Consider the following 18,404-nt stretch of genomic DNA (forward strand, 5'->3'; position numbering starts at 1 on the left):
CCATGTGTCTGCGTGAAACCTCCAGAGTCCGTGGGAGTTCCCAGGCTTCCCCAGAACCCCCCCACGCGCCCCACGGTGCCCCAGCCACCCTCCTTCCTCCCCTTTCTACCGCCCTGGCCGGGGATGCTCGCCTTCGTGGGAGGACGAGTTACTGGGAGCACTCTGGTTTTTGCTTTAACCGAGAGCGATGTGAGGGATGAATGAGACGCTCCATTGTTTTAATAGCTGATGGTTACATGGCATGATCTGATTAGCATCTGTCTCCCTTCCTCGCTTGGTCTGTAGCTGTTGAGTTGGGATTTTAAAGAGAACAGAGCTGTAATAAACCACCTCCGTATCTCTAATAAAACCCTGGCACCTTTAAGAAGATCCTCTCCGTCCCGCCCTCACACCACAAAAGGGCTCTTCCTGTTCGCCCAAACTAAAGCCCGATCAAAAGAACCTTTAATTAAAGTTCTGCTTCCTCTCCTAGCCATATAAAGTGCAGCACAGCTGGAGGACAAGAGAAGTGCCCGTGATGAATACAGTCATGCCCTTGCCCTTAGATTGCTTCGGCATCCCTACAATGTATTGATGTTTGGAGACCGGACCCCTCCCAGTCCCAGATTCCCGCCCGGGGGGTGATCTAGAATGGAAACGGGGGAGGGAATCATTTGCAAAAGAGGTGGCTCAGAACGATTTTTGGAAAATTACACTAAACAAAAATTCAGGGTATAACAACTCCATCTTTGCTTTCTTGCCTTCAACATCATGACACCTGATCATTATGAGCCTTGATTGTTACTTTCCAAGGTTTAAAATGTTCAGCTACAGACAAGTTGGGGCTGGAAGGTGTAAAAGTTATTTTAAGTAGGGGATTTCCTCCCCCCGCCCCGGCCAGAACATTTCACAGATCTAGAAAGTAATGTTGGTGCTCGGTGTTACAAGCTCTCTTTTTCCTACACGCTTATGAGTAATGAAAACCTAGCAATGGCAGAGTCTTTATGTCCGGGAGAAGACTTCAAAATACGTGCCAGCAATGGACAATCCGAGTCCCTTTCCTCCCCATCAAATGCAGGCTGGAAGGGAGATTAAAAACCAACCACGTGGTGAATCTGGTTTTATACTTTGCAACCTCCAGCCCCATTATGTTCTTTACCCCGCTCAGGGAAGATTAGCCTCGAGATGGATGTGCCTGAGGGAATCAGCTTAGGGGCACATCTGCATGCAGGAACCGGTTTTTGCCATGGCTGGTAGAAAGCTATGACCCAGCAGGCGAGATCCATCCGAGCGGGCTGTCTCAGCTTCGCCAGGGCTAATGAGCGCTTCGGTGCAGGAGGCGGTGTGAAGGCAACAGCTTGGAATGGGAAGCTCTTTAGATCGCTTCTCCCCCCTCCACGTCCTCGCGCTGGCCTCTGAGTGACTCCATGTCCCAAACCTTAACTTTGTAACCACCTTCCCTCCTCTCAATCTCCTCCATCTTCACCACCTCCTCTATCAGCATCATCTTCTCCTCCTCCTCCTCCATCTCTTTCTTTCCCTCTCTCCTCCCTCCCTGTCCCCCCTCTTCTTGCCTTTTCCTCCTCTCTCTTTCTCCTTCTCTTTTTTTCCTCCTCTTCCCCTCCACGTTGTTGTTGTTGTTAGAAAGGCTTCGTGCACCCCCTGGTGCTCTTGCGTTTTGTGTGGTAGGAGAGGAGATTGTCTTCTTTCTCTCTCTCCCTCTGGTTGCTCATTATTCAGAGAGAGACACAGAGGGTGAGAGAGAGAGAGGGAGAGAGAGACGGATATCTCAGGTCATCTGCAGCTGCAGCAGCAAGCCAGCGAAGGAGAGGGGGGAAAAAGCAGGGAAAGATGGCGATCCTCCATTGCTGAGACCTGGCAAGGAGCACATGAGACTCACATAACAACTTCCACAACAAGCGCAAGAAGAAGAGCTAGACAGAGAGGAGGAGGAGAAGAAGAAAGCAGCGGCAGCTTCGGGACGCTACTGTAAGTTCTTGCAATTAAAATCCATCTCCGGTTTGGCTTTGGAGAGATCATCTCTCTCTCGCGCCCCGTATTTTTCTTTCTTTCTTTCTACCACCCCTTCTTCCTCTGAAATCCATTCATTCGAGGAAGGCGAGGAGGAAAAGAAAAAAGGGGGGGTGTTTTGTTTGAAAGAGAGAGAGAGAGAGAGAGAGAGAGAAGTCTCTCTTGCATGGAGGAGGAGAAGGAGGAGGAGGAGGTGCTGGTGGTGGTGGGAGGAGGAAGGCGGTTAATTAATTTTTTGTTGTTGTTGTTGTTGCATTAAGGGGGGGGGGATATGGGGCGATAAGTGAGAGATCAGCAGAGCTGGGGGGGATGGATGGATGTGTGTATGTGTTAGGAGTGGATGGTGCCTGGGTGTGTGGACTTGGATCAGAGACGGGAGAGACACAGAGGAGAGAAACGCTCCGTGCTGGCACGACCCAGGCAATCGGGTGACCTCTTTCTTTTTCTTTCTCTCCTTCCTTCTCTCCTCTTCCTCCTCCCCTGGTGCAACGCTGGTCCCTCGCCCAGGTATTTGCCTCCTCGCCCCCCCTTCCCTCCGCCTCTCCTGAAGTTGGGATGTGGGGGTCTCCGGCTGGGTCTCCGGGGGGGCTGGTGGTTTCTGAAGGGGGTTGCTTGGAGGAGGACAGCGTTAGCTGGAGAGGAGAAGCCATTACACACGCTCCTGCTCTCCTCTGAGAGGGAGAGAGAGAAAGGAGGAGGAAAGAGCCTCACTTCTTGCTCAGTTCCCCGAGTGTCTCTGTCTTCCAGCCACACAGGGAAGAAAGAGCGTCCCCCCCAGCAGCTTTCCCTCCTCTCCCTTTCCCTTCCTTTATCTCCCTGTCCTCCATTTGCAAGCTGTCTGCTTTGGTTCCAGTCCAGACTCCACCACACAAAGCTCCCCCCTCCCCCCATGCAGACACAGTCTCCAAGCTTTTTATGTCTCCTGGAGTAACCTTTCTTTTCTTCTTAGCATTGTAGTTTCTACCCTACACAGAGTGAGATCCTCCTGAAGCTCCCTGTAGATGAGATATGATAGGATCCCTCCCTCCTCTCTTCCTTTTTAAACAAAACAAAACAAAAGTTTCATTTGTTTTAATGTCAGCAACTGGAAAGACCTTCAAGTTTGGGGGCTTTCTGCTGCTGCTTTTCGTGTGTGTCTGTTTGTCTCATGAAGCGGCTTGCATGTCTAAGAGGAAGTGACTAGTTTGGCAGAGAGCTGTGATCTGAGTCAGGTAAGCCATGTCATGTTCTGTAGCTCCACCAGAAAATGGAGGAGAGAGACAGAGAGCAGGCTCCCAGTAGACAAAGCTGAGATGGGAAGTGCTCATTATGGATGTCTCTCCATTTTTTGAAGCTTTGCTGGCAGTGGCTGGCTTAATCATAGTTTATTTTTTCCCTTAAGGGTTCTTCAGTTTTTCAGTGTGCAACATTTTTGATGGTTCTTCTCTGTGACTTCATTCTATAAGGAAATGGAAGAAATTTCTTAGGCTCTCATCCACACAGAGAAACACTTCCTGAGGTTTTTTCTCTCTAATTTTCATGTTGAAGTCAACCTTTTAGATTTTTCTTCTGGTTGAACTTCATGGGATTTGAGATGTTGATTCAGTTGGCCAAAAACCTAATTTTTCTTAAGTATTTGGAGGTAAGTGTCTATTGCTTGAGGCTGCTCAGGTTCTGCTCAGGTTCTTCTGCAGAACACCATGAAATGTCAGTCATTACCATAAGGGAATGTTGGTAGCCTGTATTGAGCATTTTCATTTCTGAGGCTCATCAACATTCCTTCTTTTAGATACATTATACATTTAAATGAAACACTGTTGCCAACTACTTTGGTTCCATGTTTGCAATGCCACAAAGCTTTCAGAGGTGCCTTGGGGCAGGCTGGGAAGGTGAAGGTTCTTAAGGTACCATAAAGGATCTGGTTTCTCATTGAGGTTTCTCTTTTTCTTCATGTTGTCTGACTTAAAAACATCCAACAACTTTCATGTTTCCTGTGTCTTAAAAATGCTTATTTCTGAAACTGTCTAGCAACATTGGTGTTCTGGTTTATTTTTAATGACATTATGGAAACCTAAGATCTTAAAAAAATATGATGGCATATTTCTTCAAAGCTTATTTCTTTTTACCTTTTAATATGGAATAGTTGAGGATAGCCTTAAAAAAAGGTTGGATAGCTCAGTGGTTTGAGCATTGGCCTGCTAAACCCAGGGTTGTGAGTTCAATCCTTGAGGGGGCCATTTATGGATTTGGAGCAAAAATTGGGGATTGGTCCTGCTTTGAGCAGGGGGTTGGACTAGATGACCTCCTGAGGTCCCTTTCAACCCTGATAGTCTATGATTCTGTGCCCCATCACCCTCTCCCCACCAACCGTTGCAGAGTTTATGCAGTTCTTCAAAAGTGCAAACTGGAATCCTAAAACATTGCAGCATTTAAAGGAACTACAATATACAGTTTGGAAGCATGGGTCAGTAGAGAGGTGTGAGTAAAGTGCTTTGTACTGTGTTCAGAATATTTTGAAGAGCTCAAGAAAGCAATATGGCGGTCGTAGAAAATAATACACACAAAAGTAGAAATACTTGGAGACGGTAGTTGTTGGAGTAGAACTTGGTGATGCTAGCTGCTAGAAGGTTTTAAAAACATTTTCTTGATCATTTCCAATTTTTTTAAATGGTAGTGTACGTTCAACATTTTAGGTGGTGTGGTTCCAGAGTTTTGGTTGCCAGTGTGTCTTGCTCAGTTTCTGAAAGGCTACAGACATCTGTGTCTTTCTTTGAAACAGCACTTTTGTGGGATGAACTTTGGAACCCTAATTTCAGATGTGTTTAAGGTTACACTGAAACTCAGTAAAAAACAAGGAAAATCCATCTACTGTCTGATCAATGGTATGGGCCTGATTCAGTGACCACTGAAGTAAATGAAAAGGCACTCATTTAATTCCATAAGTTTGGTTCTTGTCCTCATTGTCCTTCTCCCATCCCTATAACTGTGAAACTATTTTTAGATATATACATTCCATAGCCAAAAGAGCAGTGAATTTCTAAAATGAGAGAAACCAAAGGGTTTGTTCCTACCTACAGAACATGAAACGTGTTATCTTGCAGTTGGTATGAGATTTAAGGTGAAGTACCTTAAGGGAGGGCTGATTATACATGTTGTAGTGATGGCACTATAGAAAATCCTAAATTAGTCACTATGAATGTAAAAGACCACACAACACTCTTCATGTTTGGAGGAACATGGCCTTATTCTCACAGGAATGTTCCTGCTAGTGAAGATGCTTACTCTGGATATTTCCAAGCAGCAACTGAAATTCACATCACAGCAAATGGACTAGATAAGTATGGAAAAGCTGGTAAACTTTAAAGTAACTTTGGAAAGAATGTCTTATTTTCTAAATAGGAAAATAAGTTGTTCTCTTGACTTTGATGCTCTATTCCTTGGTTTAAACAATAATTAATTACAAACCTAATAAAAGCACATACCACCATGAGCTATGTTGTTGAAGAACATGGAATGTAAAAAAAGCACTATTGAATATTTCAAGTTGATAGAGACAAGAGATGCTATTTCACTATCCAGGAAAAATAAAAAAGTATTAATGTGTATATATAATGAGTTCAGAATGTGAACAATCTAATGTGAGTGCAAAATTGGTTGGTTGATATGGAAACTAGAACAATCACAAGCAGAAGTGTAAGATTTTGGGGTGGGGGGGATTTATTGTTGCAACTCAGTAAAGCTAAAAAGAGATTTAATCATGTTATGCATTGGTTTGTGACTTAAAGGAAGACTGGTATTTGGAAGCCATTAACTGATTGTGAGGATGGCTGATAAGTATTAGGAGAAAATGCTCCACATAGATACTTAGACATCTGGCAGATGTTATGCTGGGCCCTAAGGAATGGACAGTTTAATTTTAGCACTAGAAAGGAAATAGGAAGTACTAAAATCTTATTATAGGTCAAACTACAGTTTGAGGAAGGTTATTCCAAAAAACAAAGATACTTCTTGAAATGCCGAACTCTCAGAAACAGAATAGTGAGCAAAAAGCTACTCCCATGATGGTTGTGTGGACTTTCTATAAGCACATGCAGGTTTACAATAAGAATTAAGCAAAAAGAAAAGGAGTACTTGTGGCACCTTAGAGACTAACAAATTTATTTATAAGAATTAAGATTGTTCTATTCTGCTCTAATACTATCTGTGCATGTTGTTGCAGGTAATTTGCCAAATTGAGCTAAAGAACACTGCTTTGTAGCTTTTAAACTGTGGAAGAAGGATGTAATCTGTAAAATTGGTAAATAATTAGGTAATATTCCTTAACCAGATTTGTCTTATTATAAATCTATAATTGACCAAACTCAGGGCAGAAAAATATACCCCTAGTTGTATACTAATCAAGAATAAGAACACTTAGTTGAGCTAAAATGTTGCAAAGAGTAATTTGGGGAGGTGGAGTAGTTGTGGGGAAGAAAAGTCTGCAAAGCACGTCAAGTTTTTATGTCATTTTAAGTTAGTTTGTTTTTCTGAACTTTGTGCTAAAGTTCTGTCACACCATGGAGGAAGCCTTATAGCAATATTTATCCAGAAGGTTCCAGTAGGCTCTCTTGGACTGAAAGAATACATTTTATAAACTGTTCCAAGTCTTCTACCAGTGACAGAATTCTTTAATTTTCATTAATAATGAAAGGGAGTAGATTTGTTCTGAACTTCTAGCTGGTGGCTTCCAAAAAGATATCCATTCCCATCAGTCTAAACATCAGTGTTTCTCCAAACACTGTGGTGTACTGAACTATCTTGCTGATGACAGGAAATGATTCTTATGGAAATCTTTCAGATAATAGTAAAATGTAATATGAGCCCATGGGATTTGAAGACCAAGTCTTGAAAGTGTTAACTAAAGAGTGGGGGGTGGGGGCACACTTTACTCTTCAATGTGCAAAAGTAATTCTGAAGAAAAAACAGGGCTGAGATAAGAGTTAAGATTGCTTAAATGTTCTAAAATGTATAAGACCAAGGAACATGAATTCTTAAATCTAAGAGGGTCTGAAGAAGGTGGTGTGATGCAAGTCTTCAGTTGCTGGCAGAGACACAGTTAACATTGTAAATGGTTGAACTTCAGCATGGCACTTCTCCAAACGAGTTGACTGTTGAAAATAAAATGTTCCAGAAGAACTGGGAGAACAGGAAAGAAGTTAAAATAGCATGGTTTGTATGCCAGTGCTGAAAGAAGAAAAAGGGGGAGGAAGGGAGATAGCTTGACTTATGATAATTATCTTGTTGGTTGTAGTGAAAAGGGTTTAGTAGAAGCTTCCAAATGAGGGGACTTGATTAATAAGAATTCAGACTTCCCTTATGCCTTGTGTTTTGGAAGCATTCTTTTGTCTACTCAGCTTATTTTTGGGAGGTTGAAATCACTGGGGGGAAAAGTCAAATGAGATTATTTTTTTCTTTTTCTTTTTTTTCTTTTAACTTTGGGAATAAGACCACAAGATTTAACATTTTGCCATTGTTGTCTTAGAGTTTTGTGAAGCTACATGTTGCAGTACAGACACAGCATTAGAGAAGCTTTAAGATATGGCAAAAGTGTATCTTCATTTTCCAGGTACTTGGAAGTACCCAGGCTCATCTGTGGTTTCTATTTTTACTGTTTTCTATCTTCAGCAAGAATACTTTCATTGGTAGAATTGCTTTGTTCAGCTTGGGGCACTGTTTTATTATTGCAATATTCTCAAACCATTCTTGCCTAATTGCTAATTGAAGAAACTTTTCTTAAGCTATATTTGGAAAGAACTCCCCCCCACCACCACAGTGGAAGGTCAGGATCACTTGGTATTTATTCTCTAGGCATAACCTGCTCTGTTTTTTCAATTAATTGAATGTCAATCCTGGATAGAGCAACAAAAAGCTGTGTCTTCTGACCTCCCTTTTTCTCCTTGTGCTGAAAACCCCAATGTTTTTGGACAATCTGAATGCAGTTGCTGAAACCATGGAAGATGAACATGCACAGTTAGCCCCTGAAGGGGGTTCATGATGTAACTAGGTGAGGCTGGTGTTGTAAAGGCGTAGTATTTTGTGAAAAGGGTGGGCTAGGAAGATCCCTCAAGGAAGCCGAACTGTTGGGACTAGTTTTTGCTAAAAGAGAATACAGGCAAGAGATTGCGAGGCACATAACTATTGCTCCCAGATGGGGAGTCACATACATTCCTTCTAAGAATAAAAGCTTCATGATGCAGTCAGGACAAAGAGCTGTAGTCACAGCAACAATGTCATCAGTGATTAGAAAGGACTTATGGAAAACTTAACTGGGTAATGACCATTTCAAGGCTAATGTAGTGAAAGCTCTAGAAGCACTTGATTGACTTGCGTCACCACAAGGGAGTAGGCCTGTCAATTTAAGAATCCAGTTTTCACCATGGATGATGCTTATATTTTTAATTGGGAAGAAGATAAAACTGAATTGTTAGGTTTGTGCTGAAGTCTGTGGGACTCTCCCAGGATCTTGTGGGTATGGGGAACAAGTAATCTTCACCCCATACATTGTGGGTCTGCCTTTTCCCTTCTCTGATGAATGCTATATGTATGCAGTTTAATAATTTACCAATTGTTAAAAAAAGGAATGGGTAGCAGCATAATATGGCATATTTGCAAGACATCTTACAAGCACATCTGCGACCCTGACCTGAAGATTAAGAAATAGGATATTTAAATCATTGCATTGTTATTGCTAATGAAAAGCTTTGGAAGGGACCTGAAAATTAGAATCCCAGCTGCTGTCAAGGTAGAGGAAATAAGGCCTTCAAAGGATGCAAGGATTAGAGTGTCAGGAAAAGCAAACAGTAGCATCAGCACAAGTAGAAAATAGGCAGGGCTGTGCAGCCAACAGAAAACTAGGCTAAGGCATGCCGTAATTATGTGTAGTGGAAACTTGCTGGTAATAGAGCAATTGCGTGGGGTAGAGAGGCATTAGAATGATTTGTGAGACAAAACAAAGCAGATGTTAAGAGGCAGAATGATATAGGGAGACTGAGAGAAATCTGTGCTCATGATAATGAGGGAGAAGACTTTACTGAAACATACTAAAAATGGAATTTTCTGATATAGAGAGAGAGTATCTCTTTCCATGATCTTCTGGACAATAAGGGCTTCACTGCACCAGCTGAATGAGCAAGCTCTCTCTCCCCTGCCCCTTGTGTCTTTTTGGGTCAAACTGTGTTACTTTGGGATGACATCACTTGTCATGGGATGAATTACCTTCCTGAACATTCTGGATGGAGATTAAATGGACCCAAACTGCTGGAATACAACAAAGTGGACATTGATTGCAATGCTAATGGATTCAAACCATGATGGTTTGTTGTAGGAGGCCCATAAAAGACTTCCCTTCCACATATTGCCAAACTGTCTCTGCTTATTGTCTAAGATAGAATTGTGTGCATATTGGAGGTGGTGGGAGAGGGGGGGAGAAAACAAAATCCTGTACTCTTGTTTCAAATGAAATTTTTTGAATTATTCCTTAAAAAGGTAAACAAAATAGCTAAGATGCAAGGGTTCATGTGTCTGGAGATTCACATCAAGAGGTCAGTGCCATTTTACATGCAGAGTATGGTGTATTTACCTTTTAACTACTTGAAAGTTAGTTATCTGTTGAAGACTTTAATTTAGTGTTTAGTTGGGAAAGGGATCATTAATAAAGGGCTCACTGCAGTCTGAATGTCAGAGTTCAGCTGTCTGGTGATGAAACTAAAAGAAAAGTAAACTTTTTTTCCCTTTCTGCCTCCTTCCTCCTGTTGTTAATTTAAAATTGACAGCTCCAAGAATTCCACATTTCCTAACTTGGGATAAACAAAAGTTCTAGAATAACTTGTGAAGTTGATTAATTTACTGAAGGTTTCTGCTAACCAGTATATGAAGTGGACACTCCAATGTGCGTTTTTTAAAAAAGTAGATCAGAAACAGGAATCAAATAATCAGTGGGGTCATTGATGATCAAGGTGCTAAAGGAGCACTCACAGAACACAAGGCCATTGCGGAGAAGCTACATGAATTCTTTGCATCAGTCTTCACAGCTGAAGAACTGTGCCAGATTAAAGTGTCAGTAGAGGAGGTTTTGGAACAAACTGACAAATTAACAGTAGTAAGTCCTGAGGACCAGGTATTCACCCAAGAGTTCTGAAGGAACTCAAATATGAAATTGAAGAACTACTAACTGTGGAATGTAACTTATTGCTTAAATCAGCTTCTGTACCCGATGACTGGAGGATAGATAATGTAACACCAATTTTTAAAAAAGGCACCAGAGGTGATCCTGGCAATTATAGGCCAGTAAACCTAACTTGAGTGCCAGGCAAACTGGTTGAAACTATAGTGAAGAACAGAATTAGCAGATACATAGATGAACATAATATGTTGGGAAAGAGTCAACAAGCCTTTTGTAAAGGGAAATCATGCCTCACTAATCTGTTAGAGTTCTTTGAGGGGGTCAACAAAGGGTGGACAAGGGTGGATAACGTACACTTGGACTTTGAGAAAGCTTTTGACAAGGTTCCTTACCAAAGGCTCTTAAGCAAAGTATGCAGTTGTGGGATAAGAGGGAAGGTCCTCTCATGGATCAGTAACTGGTTAAAAGACAGGAAACAAAGAGTTTCCTTTGTCAGTGGTCAGTTTTCACAGTGGAGACAGTTAATAGCAGGATCCCTCAAGGTCTGTACTGGGACCAGTGCTGTTCAACATATTCATAAATGACCCGGGAAAAGGGGTAAACACTGACGTGTTAAAGCTTGCAGATGATACAAGATTACTCAATACAGTTAAATCCAAAGCTGACTGTAAAGTGTTACAAAGGGATCTCACTAAACTGGGTGACAGGGTGACAAAATGGCAGATGAAATTCAATGTTGATATATGGAAAGTAATGCACATTGGAAAACATAATCTCAACTATACATACAAAGTGATAGGCTCTAAATGATCTGTTACGCTCAAGGAAGAGATTTTGGAGTCATTGTGGAGAGTTCTCAGAAAACATCTGCCCAATGTGCAGCAGCAGTCAAAAAAGCGAACACACTGTTAGGAACCATGAGGAAAGGGACCGATAATAGAAAATATCATAATGCCACTCTGTACATCCATGGTACTCCCACATCTTGAATACTGTGTGCAGTTCTGTTTGCCCCATTTCAAAAAACATATGTTAGAATTGGAAAAAGTACAGAGAAAGGCAACAAAACTTATTAGGGGTATGGAGCAGCTTCCATGCGAGGAGAGAGTATAAAAACTGGGACTGTTCAGTGCAGAAAAGAAACGACTAAGGGGGGGGATAGGACAGAGGTCTATAAAATCATGACTGGTGAGGAGAAAGTGACTAAGGACGTGTTATTGATCTCGTCACATAACACAAGAACCCCAGGGGTCAGCTAATGGAATTAATAGCCAGTAGGTTTAAAACAAACAAAAGGAAGTATTTCTTCACACAACACACAGTCAACCTGTGGAACTCTGCCATGTGATGTTGTGAAGGCCAAAACTATACCAGGGTACAAAAAAGAACTAGATAAGTTCATGGAGGACAGGTCCATCAATGGATATTAGCCAGGATGGGCAGGGATGCAACTGCATGCTCTGGGTGTCCCTAGGCCTCTGATTGACAGGTCCTGGGTCTGGATGACAAGGGATGAATCACTTAGTGATTGCCCTCTGTTCATCCATTTGAAGCATCTGGGCATTGGCCACATTCGGAAGACAGGATACTGGGCTGGCTGGACCATTGGTCTCACCCTGTACTGCTGTTCTTATGTTCTTATAAACTCCTGAGATTATACAGAGGAATGCTGGTTGAGGCACAGAGCTATAAGTCAAACATGAGTTTTTGTTCCCAGCTCTGCCAGACACTTCGTGTGTGAAGCTGGACAAATCGTTTGCAATCAAAATTTCAAAAGTAACCAGACTTTTTTTTTTTTTTTTTTTTGGCTGAGTGCCTAATTTGAGACCTTTGGGGCCTGGTTTCTTCAGAGGTACTGAACACTTATAGCTCTCATCAGCTTCCGCTGGAGTTGTGGTTGCTCAATGCTTCTGAAAATTGGGTTGAAGTGATCTCTGGTGGAACTGAGGAATCCAGTGTTAGTGGTTGTTTCTGGGAAATTTTGTCCCTAATCACTCTAAAAAACAGGGATAACACTTATCCATGTCAGAAGGGATATTGAGAGGCTAAACTTACTGGGCCAAATTCTTCCACTTTTACTCATGTTGAAATAGAAATAGTTAGCATCCCCTTCAGAGTAAGGAACTATTCATTGTGTGCAGGAGGAGCAGAATCTGACCATTGCTTATTAAGCACTCTGAGACCCTGGGATGGAAGGTGCTATGGGAGCCCACAAGTTTCATTATTTATCATTTATTACCACTGGGCTACCACTCAAGTACTCATCCAGTGAACCTTAAGTTGTGCTGACTGATTGTCTGTTTTCAGATGTGTATTTCTAGCTAGGGTTTGTATGGAAGAGGAGACTAAAAATATACACACTGTGTCTATGTAATTCTTTATTTGGTAGTGGCTTGGTAGGGCTGAGCGGCTCAGGAAGGGAGCAGCAACAAAGGGGTATGTGTAAGTAGTCTGCTGTTCTACTAGAATCAGTATTTTCCTCTGCGTTTATTTTGTTTTGCGAAAAGCAGGGGGGGAAAATGACAGAGAATTGAATAAAAGCAGAAATACTGATACTGTCTCTTGTTCTGGTGAACAGAAAGTTCTCGTCTTTGCATTTTAGTTTTTCTCTTGCTTGTCTTTGTTCTGGTAATTTGCTCTGGCTACAGGATATAGAGGTATCACTGTTGGCAGGTTCTGAAACCCACATGTGTAGTAGGACCAGTTCAGGTATTTTGGACAGTCCTCCATTCAGTTTAAGGAAATTAGCGAGTGCTAAATATTACAAGAGTATCCAGAGAGTTGTCTAATTAATTAGCTCCTCACTACTAAATGGTTGCTATCCTCTTAGTACAGTTCCAAAGGCCAGAGCTTACAATGAAGCAAGGAAGTGCTTCAGTTCCTGGTCAGAAGTGCATCTGAAAGTTAAATTCATGTAATACCAAGTCTATTTGTATCAATTCCTTTTAGTCTATTGACCTTTTATCTTCTGTTGCGGGGAGGGAATGGGGGAGAAAGGATATCAGCTTTCAGCTTTGTCAGGTCATATAGAGGTCAAGTTCCCTTGTCTATGATGAAGCATATTGTATGAAACAGCATTGTGTATGATAGTATTTATGTAGAGAGACTATGACTTTACCAGGCCCCCTGGAGGTAAATATCACTTACAGCCATTAAGTGAATCAACATATATGATGGCTCTTCTGGCCTCTTGGCCAGTGGTTGTAGGATAGGAAAAATAAGAAGCATGCCTCTCTGGAGGTTATAGCTGACTAGCTAAGCAATGAGTTCACTGGACACTTTCCATTAGATAAAGGAAAAGTTGCTTCTCAGGAGTATATGGACTCTGCCATCAGAGGCTCTGTTATCAGGTCAGATCTGTGAGATGTTTCATTCAAGGACAGAATCTTGTGACTTGCTGAAACTGTAGGGAGGAATGAGTCAACGTATCTGGGACTCCCAACCGCATGAACAAATAAGCACACCTGAAAATATTTGTTGAAATGAATGTATCAGATTACAGAGCAATAATATAAGTGTTAGTATACCATACACCTTCCTTTCCCTTCCACCTTCCCCAGTGTACTCCATAGCTCGCAATAAGGGGGAATATAAGGCTTTCAATGTGCTATGCTATCAGGAGGTCACAAGGAATCATATTAAAACTGTTCATATGTTAATTATGGTTTCACAACCTGAAAATGCAATCCAACCTGAAGCCTTGAATCAGAAGTTGCAGCGGCAAGGTGGTACATTGGTTGACTTGAAATGAGCAAACCAAATCTTATATGCAAATGATTTGAAACTTTTTCTGCTTTTTACTTGCACCACTTAAATACTTAGCTGTCCTCCCCTGTTTCCCAGTGCTAAATGGCTCTCCATAGGTTTATCCATATAGCTTCAGTGATGCACTGTAATGTAGGGTCTGCTTACCCGTGTTCCGATCTTCTCTGTGGAGATGTTTATTTTAAGAGTTCATGTCTACTTAATTTTGCTAATACTGTACTGTAATATCAGATGGGCTGTTGCGACCTCAAGGGGTGAGTATGCTATTTTTAGTGTGTTTGAAGGGTAGATGATGTTTCAGATTGTGGAATGACTTTCTGGAGGGTTCATTACCATATACTGAAGTTTTGTATGCCATGGCAATGGAGTTCAGTCATATGATTATGATGAGGCAGTATCTTAACTGGGACATAAAAAATGGAGAACATTTACTTTCTTGTATCTGGGAAATTTCAAAGGTAGATGGAGCTAAAATGCTACACTGGATATTCTTACACTTGCCATCTAAATATAGTGAGAACTTCTAATCTTCTTTACAGGTGAAATAAGTAGCCTGTTGACAGCAATGCTTGCTGTTCTGTAGCCCACAGGTTTACCCCCTTAATCAGAGGACGCTTCATATCCAGATGGCTTTTTAATTAGTCAGATCTCTTTGCTACCTTTTCATGTTCTGGTTACTACAGTCTGATGGAAAACAGCAGAAGATGAGGACTTATCCTGCAAAAGCTTATTTGTGTGTAGCCCTTATTCATGTGAGCTGTCCCAGTGATTTGATTGAATTTCAGTACGATAACTCATGTGAGTAAATGTGTGGCAGACCAGACCCTCAGTTCCAGAGTTTGACTCTTGGGGTTTGCAGTGATGCACTTGGAAATGACAGTTTAAAAGTGAAATGCACTTAATTTTCAACAGCTACCACCTAAATACATAAGTTGTTCATTTGTGCTTGCGGACGGGGATACTGATGGAGTTCATTTACGCTCTCTAACAAGTGCTAATGCAATAGATAATTCTTTCACTTCTATTCATACCTCGTTTTTTGCATTCCCACACTTTGCATTTTGGTTGGGGGGGGAGGTGCAATTTGGCGTTTGTCTGATAAATACTTAAGTTGGATTTCATTTAGTGCCTGCATATCCCTGAGGTATGATTTCATATAAGGATAAGGCTTAAAAGAACTTTCCCTTTGCTCTGTTGAGTGTGCGCTCAGTAGATGGTGTTTAGATACTTCATATCACCCTTATATATAATGGTATTTCTGGAAGCTGGGGATTTTGACAAGTTACTTTATTTCTGATTTTGAAATATAAGTGATTATGATAGATACTAATGTAGTTGTCAATGAAAATGGATCAGGGAAAATGCTACCAAGGCCCTTTGTAATTAGAGGTGTGTGTCTGTGCATAATATAAGTTGCTATCCATGTGGTTGTACTGCTATGGTACTTAATCTGGCAGATCATTTAAATATTTACTCCAAAAGATCTTGTTCCCTGTTGGTGTGAAGCAGTATTTCCAGTTATTTTTATCTTAGCAACCCTGTTGGAGATGAACCAGACATTCTGCTGTAAACTGTCCCTGCGTTTTGATAGAATTTAATAAAATAAAGTTTAATGGTTTGATCCCAAGGGGAGAACAGACCATCTGGTTAACAGAAGGTTAGGCCGAGTAATGTATTGCTGAGAGTGGCATAAACCAACCAAGAATATCTGGTAATGTGTCCAGTTGCTGCATGTATTAAGCATTGAAATGGTGCTTTCAGATCTGCAGAGCCAGCAGTCCTGTTACCACTGCTGTGACGCAGGAGATAATTCTGTTGGGCAAGCAGCAGCATGGGGGTGGATCTACAGTACAGGATGTGTAATGTCAACATGAAGCACTGGAGCTGGCAGTAAGAAGGAAAGCAGCCATTTCATGCCAGTGCAGGAAGTCTAAATAGATTTTTCCCTCTGCATCTTCTCCTTCTATGTTGCTTTCATTTCAGTATTAAATGATTACCTTGTGCTTTGTCATCTGAAAACTTCAGCCCAGCAGGGTTTCATTTCTTTCTCTTTTTGAACCTGTCTTTTAAAGCAACTGAAGTATACTCCAAAGCATGTATGATGGGTAAAAAAAAAAAGGGGGGGGAGGGTTTGAACAAATCTGGAGAATGAGAAGGGTTTAGTCATGTGAGTCTTGAGCTTCAGATGAAGTTTCATTGTAGATCCTTTTGTCTTTAGTGCAGAGACAGTTTGTTCAAAAGCAGCAATCATTTGAGAACATTGTACTGCAGCTGTGAAGTGAAGAAGGGTACAGAATATTGCAAGTGATACTGCATAGACTTTGCAATTATGTAATTGCTAAGTAACCATGGAAAACAGTCACAGTTGTCTTTGCTTTTCCTCTTAACAGGAAAGTCCTACAGTTTAAGGTTTCTTTTTCCCTTTTTGTAAAAGCCAGAGGTAAATTAACCATGCTACCAGATTTTAAAAGCCAAATACAATCACTGGAGTGAATAAATCTGCAGGAGGAGACTTCATAAATGAACTTGCCAGGCATTCTGTTGACTCAGACTGCAAAAACCTAGTGGCTTGCAGTGTTGTGGATTCTTCTGTCAGCTGAATAGGAAATGTCTTTCTTTCTTTTTTTAAAACGGAGACACCTTCCTGTAGTCACAGCATGGAGTATACCAGAGGTTTCTCAGTAATGGGCATGGCAGAGCTGTATTTCATAACCAGAGCCCTCTCAATTTCTGTTGCCTGTTCAGTGGGATTTTGAAGGATACTATTACAGCCTAACTTGAATGAATACTTGTCTTGGATGCTGTTTTGTGGTAGCCCTGCAAGGTATGAGTAGCTTCAAACGTTCCTGAGAGCTGATGACAGAAGTAGTCAACCCACAGGTATGTTTTTCTAGTAGCATTTTGGGGATGGGAGGAGATGTACATAAAATGAGATTTGTCTAGGAAGACTGTTTGTTCTGTGCTCTAATAACTTCATCCCTTCACCCTTCTGCTCACTCCACTGGCCCCATTCAGAAGATTTTTGGTTGAAGTACTGTAAGTCTAGGACTTATGCTTACAGTATATATTTGTGGTTGTTTTTAAAGCTCAACTAAAAATGACACTGAACAATTTATCTGGAACTGGAATGGCATTTCCCAATGCAGATCTTCTTCTAAGTTATGTAAAATAATCCCAGGTTACAGTAGTTATTTCTGTACTAGCCAGTTCAAGGATATATCTGAGCCAAGAGAACTTACTTTAATAATAGAAGATATGGTTCCTTCATCACTTCTTGTATAATTCTCACTCTACAAAGCTTTGTTTTCCATTGGCTGATTGTCTTGTGTTTTCAGTATTATTTGACAACTTCCTAGCACACTTTGGATGAACTCACAGTCAGGTGTGTTTTCCCCATCACAAATAAGAAATAATGTTTCATGCTGTTCCCAAATTTTTGCTTGGAATTTTTTTCCTTCAAACTTCTTTGTGTTGTAGAAATGCTCTAAAGAAATCATATTTGACTTTTTTTTAAACAAAATAAGTGATTCACTGTAAGAATGGTTGATTATAAATAACTTCTAAAATAATATCTTACCCACAGCAAAGTTGGCAGTCTTCCATTGAGTTAGCCTGTTTCAGCAAGGAGCTCTGGCTTAAGATATAAAGCAATCTGCAGGGACATATGATCGCACATACTGGCTGTTTTCTGTGTTATCATCACTTGCTTTAGCTGATGACTGGGAATTACAACCATTGTCCGGAAGACCAGTGGAATCCGCAGTATGTGACACCAGAGAAATGGGCCTGACCTGTAAGTATTGAGTAGGTAGGATGCTAGAGAGCTTCTTAAGGATTTTGGAGATCATAGTGAGTCTTCATGGCATAGTGTTGTGGAGCAATCATCTAAGTGAATGTTCTTAATAGATATCCTTTTTTGTTTCTGGCATCAAATACACAAAACAGGTCACACTAGGCAAAGGATGTCTTGATGAATGACTGTGTGATTGCCTGAAGGAATTGTGATCTGTACATAACCACAACATAGCTTCCTGGGAGATCTCTCTTCTCTGTGGTTTTTAATGCCTGTGGTGGTGGTGTGAGAGATCAAAGTTGAGATTTGTAATGTAGTGACTTTAGAAAGAAGACATTGTGCAGTTGGGTAAAAATATTACCCAAAAGAAAATAAGGAACTGAGCATAACAAGAGTCAGTATGCATTATTCTGAAGATATCACAAGACCAACATTAATGTCCTCATATGTTCCACTTTATGCTTTGATTACACTCACATGGCTTGGTAGTGACTTCATCTAAAGCTCTCAAAGTATAATACTGGTTTGTGGTATATGGCAATCCAGCAGCCATATTGTCTCAGCATTTATCTGAGAAATTTCAGTAACTACCATGTACAAAATTATTTATAGGTTATATACTCGTAAATAGAAACTTGGCAAATTATCTTTTTATTTCCATGAGGAGATTGGACTCCTTAACTCATCTCCTACTCT

At 41.0% G+C, this 18,404-nt stretch overlaps 1 protein-coding gene across 4 annotated transcripts in view; it reads left to right on the top strand.

The window, feature by feature from the left end:
• Window positions 1–1,364: 1,364 nt before the first annotated feature.
• Window positions 1,365–18,404, top strand: part of ZNF462 (zinc finger protein 462) — a 102,539-nt gene continuing 85,499 nt past the window's right edge. For 2 of the 4 annotated variants that reach the window (XM_084627747.1, XM_084627748.1), the window contains exon 1: window positions 2,310–2,517. In XM_084627747.1, the coding sequence (XP_084483873.1) occupies window positions 2,328–2,517 (190 nt within the window). In that variant the 5' untranslated portion in view covers window positions 2,310–2,327. Of the gene's footprint in view, window positions 1,969–2,309; window positions 2,518–2,554; window positions 3,222–18,404 lie in introns of those variants that run through there. The other 2 variants (XM_084627745.1, XM_084627746.1) reach the window with 2 other exon arrangements.

This window comes from Lepidochelys olivacea (assembly GCF_965140295.1).
Source record: "Lepidochelys olivacea isolate rLepOli2 genome assembly, chromosome: 5".
Classification (NCBI taxonomy): domain Eukaryota; kingdom Metazoa; phylum Chordata; order Testudines; family Cheloniidae; genus Lepidochelys; species Lepidochelys olivacea.